We start from the raw sequence: 12,995 nt of genomic DNA on the forward strand, positions 1-12,995 counted from the left end.
CCCACCAAATTAAACACCTGAATTCATTAGTATGTTGATTGAAAGGTGAAAAATTATTATTAAGTCCAATATTCTCAACTGGACATTTACAAGAGAAAACATTAAAGATGGCATTCAAAGCAATTACAGGTTTTAGGGGTGAAGGAACAAAAGCCAAAAGGTCTATTGGGAATGTTGCAATTGATGGCATAGCAACATGGAGAGGGCAAGCAGATCCCTTTGGCTCCACCACAGCAGTTGCATAGTGCACATATCTGGAAGCTTCCCAATTTCCTTCTGCTCTCATTCATCATCATCATCATTTGCATGGAAGTTGCACCACCATTTGCCAGCTAATAATGAAAATTAAGAAAATTCAGCTACAATTTTTCTGCACATTCATTGAGATTTAGTTCAGGGGGAGAGGAGAGAAGACTCACATTCACATTGGGTAAAAAAATAGACACCAAAATGAGAGAGATGATGATGAGGCCATGAGCATGAGCATGAGCAGAAGAGGGCATCTTGACAAGTGCTTCTTCTTAGGTTTGTGTGGAAAGTGGAGAGTTTAATTTGTTAAGCGAAAACTAAACTGCATAGTGCATAGCTAGCTTTGCAGACTCTCTTGAGTTGTTGGAACCTGAGGAAGGACAAGGACAAGTGTTTCCTTTGAAATCAGAGTCCATGAAGAGTGACCCCTCTTGTCTCTACTCTATGCTCCCTACTCTCTAGAGTTAAGTCTAGAGTTGTAATCCCATGAAGTTTGATTGAATATGTCATCAATTTCCTATTATCTTCAAAACTCTTTATAAGCCCAAGTTAAAATAATAAGGCTCTTAAAAAAAATGTAATTTTAGGATATTGGTTAAAGAATTAAATGAAAAAATATTTTATAAAAATTATAGAATATAATAAAAATTATAAGTAATATAATTTTATGTATTTTAATAAAAAAATAATTTAGATTTCTTAAGGAGTGTCCTTATCGGTTAGAATTTGCCAAATAATAGTCATTTACTTACACTTTGCAAAATTGTATAATACTTATAAAAATTCAAACAGAATAGTATTATCAGCATAATATTTTTTAAATAATGCTAACATTTGTACTCGTGATTCATTTTTATTTGAGGGGGACTCTCCATCAATTAGTCGCATGTAAGCGTAATCTTTTTCTTTTCTTAGTAGGCAGTGTATATAAACAATTACAAATTGATATACCATCATTTTTATTTTAAATAATAATAATGCGTTAATTTATGTAAATTGTTCGACATAACTTATTAAGACCACACATTCACTGGAAAGTTGTTAACTACATTATATGAGAGCAAGAATTTCTGAAAGTTTAGGAACCTCCTCTCATTAAAAAGACATCAGGTGACACTCACCACATCACATCAGAGCTCACGTTGGAAAACAAACGATCCTAAGATAGTAAGAATTGTTACAGACTAAATATTGCTTTTCCTCTGATTGTTATTCTTATTCTTTCTTTCTTTTTGTCACTTTAATTAACAATCAAGTTTTAGATTACGCCCTTTTTTTTTCGTGAATGGTCTTATCCCTGTACGTGTTTTCATTTTCAATTTGATTTGACTAGAGTTGATGAGATTGTCGGTCACACAGAACAATTTTCATCTTTAACCTGTTTTCTTCACCACAACTTCCATTATGTATTTTCGTCAGCACCTGCTTGGACATATTTAACAGCGGTCAACCCACGCTCGATCTAATACCGACACTAGTGGTTGTTTTAGCCTTTTTTTTTCAACTATCTTAATTATGATCTTTGACTCTCAGAAGAGAGCTCAATATTTTCATAGACTTAATCTGAGTCATCAATGAAACTAATCATCAATTTAAATCTTAATTACACTTAAAATTTCTCTTATCTTTCTAAAAATATATTTTACATCAAATTCAAGTTCTTTCCTCACAAACTTGACATACACCCCTTTGCTTTTGGAACATAGCCCCAAACAATAGGGAAACGCTGCAAACAATAGAAAATCCTTCCTCACTCCGTCACTCGGCATAACAGTGCTTGATGCAACTATTCTGCAGTAAATAGCAAATGCACGAATTATATTATTTCAAGGACAAATTAAAACTGTAGGAGGGGTAATCCAATAACGTCTTATTTTCGGATATGCTGTAACTTACTCCCTCCTTTCTTATACATAGATATAATTATCTAATTTATTAAGATTAAAAAAATGATTAATTTAGTTGATATCAATAAATTCATCTTAAATTTATAATTTTTTTAAAAATTATTTTTATCATTAATACTTCTTTCTCTTTTAATAATTTGGCAATACATTTTCTTTCTTTTTTAATGAAAATATTTATAATCGAAAAATAATTAATATAAGAAATATTATAAATTAGATCTTACAAAAAGAAACACATTATTTTAAATTTGAGTCTAAAAATAGGGACGGATGGATTAGTATACTAAACTCTCAGGACAATGTTAACCTATGAAAAAGAAAGATTTGGTTTAGCAATACCTGCATTTTAGTCATAACATTGACGAGATTTGGTACGCAATACGACACGTGTTATCTTCGGCGATATTAATGCGACTTCCTAAAGCCTCCATTTTAAGATATAAACTCCAGATTTATGAATTGATGCATGTGAACTGCAAAGCGAACTCCACGCAAGAAAAAGACATCTAGGCTGCAACAAAGCAATCAACCCACCTGTAATGGGACCATGCAATTTATATAGCTTTGAGCCCCACAGCATTCTCTACAAGAACAAAAGTACCATACATGTTGAGGCTTGGCATATTGGAAAAAGTACATTAGTAGAGGTTCAGCTTTCACTGCCTCCAACATTTTCATAATCAAGACTTTTTACCCCTCAACTTCTGCCAAACAAAATCTGTCAAGGACAATCACCACGGATAGTTTATAAAGCAGGAGAAAATAGAGGTACAGATTCAAATTACATTCCAGCAGTTGTTATTTACATGGATATACAAAAGCATAGTTAACTTGGTCTGCTAAATTCTGGTAACAATGTACAAGAATATGAAAAATTGAAGGGCATTAGCGATACTGTTGGCTTGCCACTGAAAAGAATTCTATACATGCACAGTAGACAGCATAAACCCAACTGCAGTGAGAAATGAGAGGATTTGAAATGAGTTTCAAGTTTCAATCCGGCACCCAATAAATATTCAGAGTTAAAATTTGGTCATTACAGATTTCCAGTAAGAGGTTTTTTACATAATGTGAAAAGTTAATTAGAAAGAGTTGTGGCTTAAGGACAGAAGGATTGTTCACGTTGGGATTGACCAAACGTGACAACATTTGCTTAAATTTATCAAATCAGCCAGGTAACATGAAATCCAGAATAATTGAATCTGTCAACTGCATTTAATTTCAGAATGACAGAATCAACCTGACATGACCTCTGTACATCTCCAGCAATGGGAAAATCAATTTACAGATTAATCATTTCCCCCCTCAGAAAAAAATTGTAAAAGCCAAATGACCCATTTTCAAGAGACATCATCATCCATCATCATCGATGTCATCATCACCAGAAGGAATCTGTCTTGTCTCTGATAATGAAAGCCGTCTGGGCTTTGCTGAGCTTGACTCAACAAGTCCTTCGGAAGATAAATTTAACGCAGCAGTTCCAGATGAAGATCCTAACAGATGCCTGCTTGGGGCATCAGCTGAAGGAGATGCAGAGATATTATGAGAGAAAATTTCCATTGGGTGGTCAAACTTGCAACTTGGGCCAAATTTGCATATGCCATAACGAGAATAGAAGACACACAAAGGTTCTCCCTGTAAGAAATGGGACACTGCCTCTATCAGATTGCACTAATTCAATCACAACTCACAAGACCAAACTAACGTGAAAAAAAAAAAAAACACAAATATTTGTAGACCTTCGCATTTTCTCCGATTACCACAAACAAATGACCTCTCTACACGTTTATTCACTTCACCGAAGGGAAAGAAGAGTATACAAAATGATACTATGCAGACTTCACACAATTTTTTTAAAAAAATAATATGAAAATCACACCATTTCCATTACTTAATGATATGATACTTCTTAAATTCAGAACTTCTCAATAAATTCAGAAATAATGAATTTAAGCCTATGAAAAACCAACTAGGTAGATAGAAACCCAACTTACAGGACGTAAAGGAAGGCCTATGGGACTCAAGACACAGTTAGGAGCAGGAACTAGCCTCTCTTGTGGGTGGTGGAACCGACAGACTGCGCCAAACTTACAATCTCCTGTCTTCATGTAGAATTGGCATTCGGGCTGACCAGGTCTCTCAGGAAATATGTTCTCCCTCTGCAATGTATAAAACCCTACAGGAACGGTGCCAGAACGGAATTGAGAATATGCCCCTTGTGATCCTGCAAGCTCACCTTGACGAGAAGTTCCATATGTTTGACCGTTTCTCATTGCTTGCTGTGGACTGTCTGAAGTAGAGATTGACCCCATTTGACCCTGCAAAAGAAATATTCCATTAGGACATCAGCAATGTCAGGTTCAACAAAACAGGTGTGTGCATATGTACCATGTTGCATTATTACTAAAGTTAAAGGATTGATCGCCAATGTATTCTGTTGAAAGACAAATACCATGAAATTTCACATCAACACAGGTACAACTTCAATTTTACAGAGGAATAATGACTCTAGAGACAGGTACATGGGATGGGATGGGAATACATCTTATTTGCACTATGATGTTAAGAATCTAGTCTACACTCTACATCCATGATGCAACAAGGACTGTCCAAAATCCAATGGGAGCAATAGATGACGGAAATAAATGACCTTCTACATACGTTTAACATAATAATCCTGCTATCGTGTGCCTTAGAATCAGCCACAACACAGAATAAAACTATCTTCTGGGTGTTGTTTATGACCTCTAAAAATAATGGATGAGCTTACACTGTATGCACTCCACCCAGGCACTGAAACCACTCCCTGAGGTAGAATTAAGGGCGCATAACTTGAAGGACCTTGCCATCGAGGACTAGGAATGTATGTTCCTCCAGCATATGACTGCTGACCAGGCGTAGTTGGAGAATGGACGGTAGGGTAAACAGGAGAACCCCGTAATGAGAGCATCATATTACTTGGTTGAGGATGGTGGAATTTGCAAGTGTTCCCAAATTTGCATTGTCCGGTTCTCAAATAATAAGTGCATTCAGGCTCATTCTGCAGAATCAGGAAACATCGGAAATACATTGTAAGTTACGAGAACATTAATATCAACCAGAAAGCAAGCAAAATATCTATGAAAGGTTCAGGATTCAGATATTAAATATCTGCATGCAATAACACCAAATTTTGGAAAATATAACCATAACATCTGAATCTATGCAGGTCTGAAAGCAGGTCTGACAATTTAATGGTTAACAAATGAACAAAGATACAGTAATGAGCCACAAATTTATGAGCAACTACTATTGTAGTCATAATTATAAATGAATGAGGGGAAAATATTAATAACTAACAGGGCGGAGAGGATAGCCTAAAATATTTAAGGCAACTCTTCCAGCAATTCCAGCCTGATCTTTAGGATGATGAAATTTGCATGTGGCTCCAAATTTGCATGTTCCTGTCTTCAGATAGTACTGGAAAGACAGGGGAAAAAAAACACTTTGTTATGACGATTGGTGAATGTTTAAATAAAGATGCATGCCAAGATACAAAATTACAAATTAGTGCTCTGCACTGCAGTAAAAGGTTGAGAAACTAGTACATGCCTGGCATTCTGGTTGCCCTATTCTTTCTGGGAACTCGCCTATCATCCTTGCAGTGGCAATAGCCTGATAAGATCATCGACAAAACATATCAGGTATTTATATTCTTCATATAAAAGAATGATATCGAAATAAAAATCATCAACAGCACAGTAAGATTCAACATTATATAGTCCCAGCTACAGGAAATTCATTCATGTGACTGAAAAGAGCATGTATGTGCAGATTGACATGCGAACATGCATAAAAACTGCAAAAAGAACAAGGAGAGTTATGTATCAACATCCAATTTGAAACACATTATACATATAGCTCAATTTATACCAGCTTCCTGTTAGGAGGATGATTAAATCGACACGTTGCACCAAATCTACAAAGGCCTGTTCTCATGTAATATGAACAATCCGGCTCCCCTGGACGCTCCGGATAAGATCCAGAATCCATTGTTTCCCCAGTCCTCAAATTCATCATCCACAGTGAATCTGAAAGAACATCACAAATAAAAGTGTGAACAGCATAACATAAGTTGAAACTGAAATCACATCATCAATGTACACAATGGCTGACTTGGTCTACAAAATTCCAAACCTTCAATCACAAAAATAATAAAATTGTCGGTGCAACTGCCGTTAGGAAAAAGCTTAAATTATGATAATATAATTATAATTATTTTACTTTTCATAACTTCTCTGAAAAAAAAACAAAAAAAAAAAGAGGCTCGATTGAAATCGAATTTGATTCAGTCATAGGACTTAAATTATGATCTGAATTGAACACGTGACATCAACACCAAGTCCAAAGGCACAGCATTGGAAAACGAATAGTTGCTTTTGATTATTTTCCGCATTTACTTGCAAAAAGGATGAGTGATGATGATGATGATGATGGTAGATTGTGAATTTTTTTAAAAAAAAAGCGATGAGGAATTAATTAATTAATTTGAAAGAGAAAAAAGAACCTTGAGGATTAGGGACGATGAGGTTGTGGTTGTTGTTGTTGTTCTCCATTATTCACTTGAATTGTCATTTGCCACCTTCTCCACCACCCCATTCCTCGAAAGAGAAACTTCTCCTCCCCACAAACCTCACCACAACTCTCGTCTTTTCTTTCTCTCCCACACGTGCCATCTTTTTTTTATTTTTTTGACTTTTCTCCCTTCGCCTCAGTCGTCTCGTTAACCAATAAACAATTTTTTTTTTAATTTACTTAAATAATTTGTGACTTAAAACGTGAGTGCTCACCTCACCTCACACGCGCTACTTTGTCTTCTTCCTATCTTGCATTTATTTTATTGGTGCCGCCAAACTCACACCACAAACTCTTCCCCTTTCCCTCTTTCTCTCCGCCTTTTTACGGTTTTTCACTTCTGTGCAACACGACATCAACTGCTTTTACTCTTTCTAGTTTCTATTCTCCTCCCAATATTTTTTTTCCTTTTTTTTCTTCTACTAATCTAAGGGCGTTTGTTTTAATACATGAAATTTCATTCTCGGGAATCACTTTCCCACATGTTTATTTGACAATTGCAATTTTAAAAAGATTAAAATTTATTTAATTAAAAAATAAAATAAAAAAATATGAAATAATGACGTGAAAATAGATAGTTATTGTAGAAAATAATTTTTATTCACATGAAAATTTAATTTATCCACCATTTTATATCGAAATAAGAAAAAGATAATTATGTATATTTTAGATTTCTGGGGGAATCAATTATTGTTGACAATATATGAAAATGTGATATTCCAGAATCTATATTAATAGGAATCTTGATGCATACCTCCAAACAAATGCCTCCAAAATTTCTTAACTAATTTTACCATCATTCTTATGTAAAAACTAAGAGATACAGTCAATTTTTTTTAATTTTCATGAAATAATTGTGGAATTTTTTATTTTATTCCCTTTTTCCCACTCCACAATTAATTTATCTGTAAATTAATTAAAGATAAAAAGAGAAGTCAGTGTATAATTGATAAAATAATAATTAGTGTGATTTTGAACTATATAGAAACAAATTCTCCAAAAATTCAACAATTATGATGATTTTGTCTATAGTTAATTTTTGTTAAAAAATCTGATTGATCACTTTTAGTAGGATTCTCCTATTTTAATCATATTTTTTTCATCCACAAAATTCGAATTTAAAATCTTACTTAAAATAATTGAGTTCAGCACTACTCAGACAAATGATAATGGAGACAAAAAATAGTTGATGTACCCTATAGGAACAAATTAGCATCTTAATTTATTTTATGTCATCTTTATTCCTAATTTATAAATTAACTAATAATATTAATATATGTTTAGTTTAGGGATATGATAAATTGTTAAATTTAGGAACATAGATAAACAATTAAAAATTTCAATAATTTATTTTGATATTTTTTTTTAACTTTAGGAACTACTTTAACAACATCCTATAATTTCAGCCAAATAAAGATAAAATATCAAGTTGAGCTGAAAAATTTGGAATCTACGTAGAACTCACCATCCAATGTTTTATTTTGCAATTGATGTGTATAATAGATGTAGTTAACGATGAACATACAAATCTTGAAATGCAATTCCATGTGAAGAAAAATGCACAATATTACATGTAATATTGGTAGAAAATGTAGTATTATATAATGAATATGGGTGAAGATGATCTCAAAATCAGGGTTTAAAGAATAATAAAAATAAGACTTTAAAGAGTACAAACATGAGAGGTGTAAGATAAGGGTTTAAAAGGGTAAATTTGGTAGAAAAATATAAAAAGGGGGGAATGAGAGTGTACTTAGTAAAATAAGAAGGTGTAAATAGCAAGGACTAGGACAAAATTGAAGTTGGGGGTTTCGGCCGAGTTTTTTGTAGCCAATATCATCAGACTAACTTACAATGGGCCGAGTAACTTGTTTCGCCACCTATTAAAATCCTCCTATTGTATTTCTAAGCAATGAAACTCAATTCAATACAATAATTTCATGAAATTGAAATTTGAATTACCATTTTAGATTAATTTGTAAAAAGTAAAATCATAATTTTGTGGGGGTGCTTAGATAACATTATAGTGCTTCAGCCTTCAAATATTGTATGACAATATCTTGTTCATTAATTAGTTTGTGTAGATTATAAAATTTATAAAAAAAAGTATCAAAATTCATTTAACTCCCCTAAGCTTCCATCCTAACCAATGTTGCTTGTTACTTAAAATTCAAGAAACACTGGATTTGGTCCCCAATGCCACGAGGTGGAGAGATCCACCGGAAAGTTCGGTTGGGATATACTACTTCAGCAGTACTTCTAGTTAGAGTCCAAAACAATTAAATTAAAAAGCAACATAAATAATGGTTATTTTGTTTTACATAAAAAAGGCATAATTAAATATAAAACGGCCACAACAAAACCAGAGAGATATAGGGATAAAAAATAGAAGAAAAAAAATGCAAAAAGTTGTTGTTGATGACTTACTATACAAGAGAGGCCAGTGAGTGAAGGAAACGACATTAAATTTGGTATTTGGTCATTCACTACTCCACCACCAACTTGTGTTTAAGGTGATGTTCGTTACCTGAGGTGCATTGATTTATATATGAGTTATGTGTATCTCCTTCGTTAGTTTCAACCAGCTTGACTTTCTATGCATAACAATATCACTTAATTAAGTTCCAATTCCAATAATCTTCATCCCGTGCAATAGATACCGAAGAAATGGGAGACAAAATAGAAAGATTTCTGATTCTTATTGGAACAATAAAGTTCTCATACGCACTTACACTATGCACTCATTATCTCTCTATGTTAAAGAATAAGAGAAGACGATGAAGGAATTGATTGAGAGAAAATAGAGGGGACTTAGAATTCTGAAAAAAATTTTGCACTCTCATGCTTTTCATTGATGATCACTATTATTTTTATACACACTGCATGTAGTTATAACAAACTTCATAGTTGTCAAACTAATTTCAAAATGAATCACTAACTAACTCCTAACTAACTAACTGAATTATAACATACATCAACATCTTTCCTTAATTCAGATTTGTCAAGGATGTCACTCCTAACTTGTCTCTCAATTCCTTGAACTTGATAGACTTCAATGAATTAGTTAGTATGTCTGTAACTTGATCTTCAGACCTACAAAACTCCAATTCAAGTTTCTTCTTACTCACTTGATCACGCAAGAAATGAAACTTGGTTTCAATATGTTTACTCCTGCCATGTGTCACAGGATGCTTGGCTAAATCAATTGCTGATTTGTTATCAATCAACGACCTCATAGGACTGCAATCACTCAAGTTCAGTTCTTCCATTAAAGTTTCCAGCCATAGAGCTTGACAAGCTTCCATAGCAGCAACGATATTTTCTATTTCACATGTTGACAAAGAAACTACACTCTGTTTCTTTGAGCACCAAGAGATTGGTGTTGTTCCAAATTTGAAAACATACCCAGCAATGCTTTTCCTATCATCCTTATCAGCACACCAATCTGAATCACTATAACCAAACACTTCTGCTTCTATATTCTTTTGACTGTAAGGATATAAAATTCCAAGATCCAATGTTCCTTTCACATACCTCAGAATCCTCTTTGCTGCCAGGAAGTGAGGTGTCTTTGGTTTCTCCATAAACTTGTTTATCAACCCAACACAATAGGCAATGTCAGGTCTGGTGTTACATAGGTACCTCAATGAGCCTACAATTTGCTTGTACAAGGTAGGATCAACTTCTTTCTCATCCCCATCTATTTGCAGCTTGATTCCAGTTTCAGTTGGTGTGATCACATAATTGCACTCCATCATATTGAACCTCTTCAAAATGTCTTCTACATACTTCTTTTGATGCATGAAAATCCCTTTACTAGTAGAAACAAATTCAATACCCAAGAAGTATGATAATTCACCAAGATCAGACATCTCAAATTCTTCCATTATTTTTCCTTTGAAAACTCTCATATCTTTTTTACTACTGTCAGTCACTAGCAAATCATCTATATAAAGACATATTATCAAAAACTCACCAAAATCTGTGTTTCTGACATAAACTCCATGCTCAGTAATGCACTTGGTGAAATTCTACTGGACTAGGAAGCTATCAATTCTCATATTCCAGGCTCTAGGAGCTGCTTAAGGTCATATAGTGCCTTATTCAACTTGTAAACTTTATCCTCTTGACCTGCCACTACATAACCAGGTGGTTGTGTTATGTAGACTTATTCTGGCCCATTAAAAAATGTTGACTTCACATCAAGTTGATATAGAGTCTAGTTTCTATTACTAGCAGCTGCCACAATGAGCCTAACAGTTTCAAGTCTTAGAGCGAAAACCTCATTGTTGTCCAAATTATGTTTCTGCAGAAATCCCCTTGCTACTAATCTTGCCTTATACTTGGATACATCTCCATTAGGATTTACTTTAGTCTTATAGACCCAGTTCACATCAATTGATCTTTTTCCTTGAGGTAAGTGGACTAACTCCCAAGTCTGGTTCTTCTCAATTGATCTCAATTCTTCTTCCATAGCTGCTCTTCAATGTGAACTTTGTGAGGCTTTATCATGACTCATTGGTTCTGATTCAGCAAGTAGAGCAAAGTGCACAAAATCCCCTTCTGCAGTGATTAATATATCAGGATACAATTCATACTCTCTGAGTGTTTGTGGTACTTGTCTCCCTCTTTGTACCTTCTGAGTTGCTCTCCACCTGATGGTAATCATCTTCACTTTGTTTGTCTTCAAGGTTCACAATCACCTTTCTTTCACCAATGTCAGTAGCATTTATTTCCTAATTCCAGCCCTTGGGTTCATCTATCAAGACATCTTTGCTAATCACAACCTTCCTCATTCTAGGATCATACAACTTGTAGGCACCGGTTGGATTATATCCAATGAGTATCATTGGTTCATCCTTGTCATCAAGTTTCTTAATCACAACCTTCCTCATTCTAGGATCATACAACTTGTAGGCACCGGTTGGATTATATCCAATGAGTATCATTGGTTCATCCTTGTCATCAAGTTTCTTTATGATTTGCTCAGGCACATGCTTAAAACACAGTGAACCAAATATTCTGAAATGACTCACACTAGGCTTCTTTTATGATCATGCTTCTTCAGGTGTGTATCCCTGCAATCTCTTAGTGGGACATTTGTTCAGAATATACACAGCAGTAGAAGTTGTCTCTCCCTAGAAGTAATGAGGCATTCCCTTCCCTTTCATCATGATCTTGGCCATGCTCAGAATGATTCTGCTTCTTCTCTCAGCAACACCATTATGCTGAGGTGTATAGGGAGATGTCAATTCATGAATTATTCCTCCTTTATCACAAAATACTTGAAATTCATGTGAGTTATACTCACCACCTCCATCTGTTCTAAGCACTTTGATTACCTTATCACTCTATTTTTCACTAAATAGCTTAAACTTCTTAAAGATGTTAAACACTTCACTTTTCTGCTTAATGAGATAGATCCACATTTTTCCGGTAAATTCATTAATGAATGACACAAAGTAACTGTTACCTCCTAGAGATTTTACTTCAAAAGGATCTGATTGAAATTTTTTACTTGAAATAATTCCTTGGTTGCTTTGACACACAACACTCAACACATAACTGTTTTGGTATCTCAATTTGAGGGAGACCATGAACCATTTTCTTACTTTTCAATTCACTTAAACTCCTTAAATTTAGATGACCAAACCTGTGATGCCACATCCAGCTTTCATCACTTATAGAAGCAGCCAAGCATTGAAATTCTGCAATCTGAATTCCAATCTTGAATATTTCTGTTTCTTGACAAATGGGCCTTTAGAATCAACCTCTTATTGCTATCAAACATCTTCATTTGATTGTCCTCCATCTACATTGAGTAGCCCTTTTCTAGCAACTGTCCCAAACTCAGTAAATTATTCTTCATATTGGGAACATATAGCACATCATTGATAAATGAGTGTTGTCCATCCTTCCTCTGAATCATCACCTTTCCAATGCCTTCTGTAGTTACAGAACTGTTATCTGCAAACTTGATCTTGCTCTTCACCTTATCATCAATGTTTATAATCCACTTTCTATGTCCCGTCATGTGATTGGAACAGCCTGTGTCAAGATACCACAAATTAACACTGTCTTCTTCTGAGTTTGTAGTTGTCATTAGTAACACTTATTAGAGTCAAAATCCTCATCTTGTGCCAATTGAACCTCATCTACATTTCTTGGAACCCTTTTATTTCTGCATTCATCTACAAAATGTCCCCATTTCTGATAATTATAACA

General features: G+C 34.3%; 1 protein-coding gene across 5 annotated transcripts; it reads right to left on the bottom strand.

Annotated features, from left to right (window-relative positions):
* Positions 1 to 1,813: 1,813 nt before the first annotated feature.
* On the bottom strand, positions 1,814 to 7,053 carry LOC100802536 (zinc finger CCCH domain-containing protein ZFN-like). Of its 5 annotated transcripts, none has more exons than XM_041005774.1 (9): positions 6,703 to 7,053; positions 6,069 to 6,226; positions 5,748 to 5,810; positions 5,496 to 5,615; positions 4,927 to 5,196; positions 4,151 to 4,474; positions 2,763 to 3,791; positions 2,496 to 2,667; positions 1,814 to 2,040 (listed from the first exon to the last, which is right to left on the bottom strand). In XM_041005774.1, exons 1-7 carry the CDS (start codon positions 6,749 to 6,751, stop codon positions 3,510 to 3,512), a joined length of 1,266 nt encoding a protein of 421 aa, XP_040861708.1. In that variant the 5' UTR covers positions 6,752 to 7,053; the 3' UTR covers positions 1,814 to 2,040; positions 2,496 to 2,667; positions 2,763 to 3,509. The 5 variants fall into 5 exon arrangements, with proteins under 5 accessions (XP_040861708.1, XP_040861710.1, XP_014618720.1 ...); XM_041005776.1 differs by having other exon boundaries at positions 2,763 to 3,108; positions 6,703 to 6,886; XM_014763234.3 differs by having other exon boundaries at positions 4,206 to 4,474; positions 6,703 to 6,882.
* Positions 7,054 to 12,995: the final 5,942 nt, after the last annotated feature.

This window comes from Glycine max, chromosome 10 (genome assembly GCF_000004515.6).
Source record: "Glycine max cultivar Williams 82 chromosome 10, Glycine_max_v4.0, whole genome shotgun sequence".
NCBI classification, from domain to species: domain Eukaryota; kingdom Viridiplantae; phylum Streptophyta; class Magnoliopsida; order Fabales; family Fabaceae; genus Glycine; species Glycine max.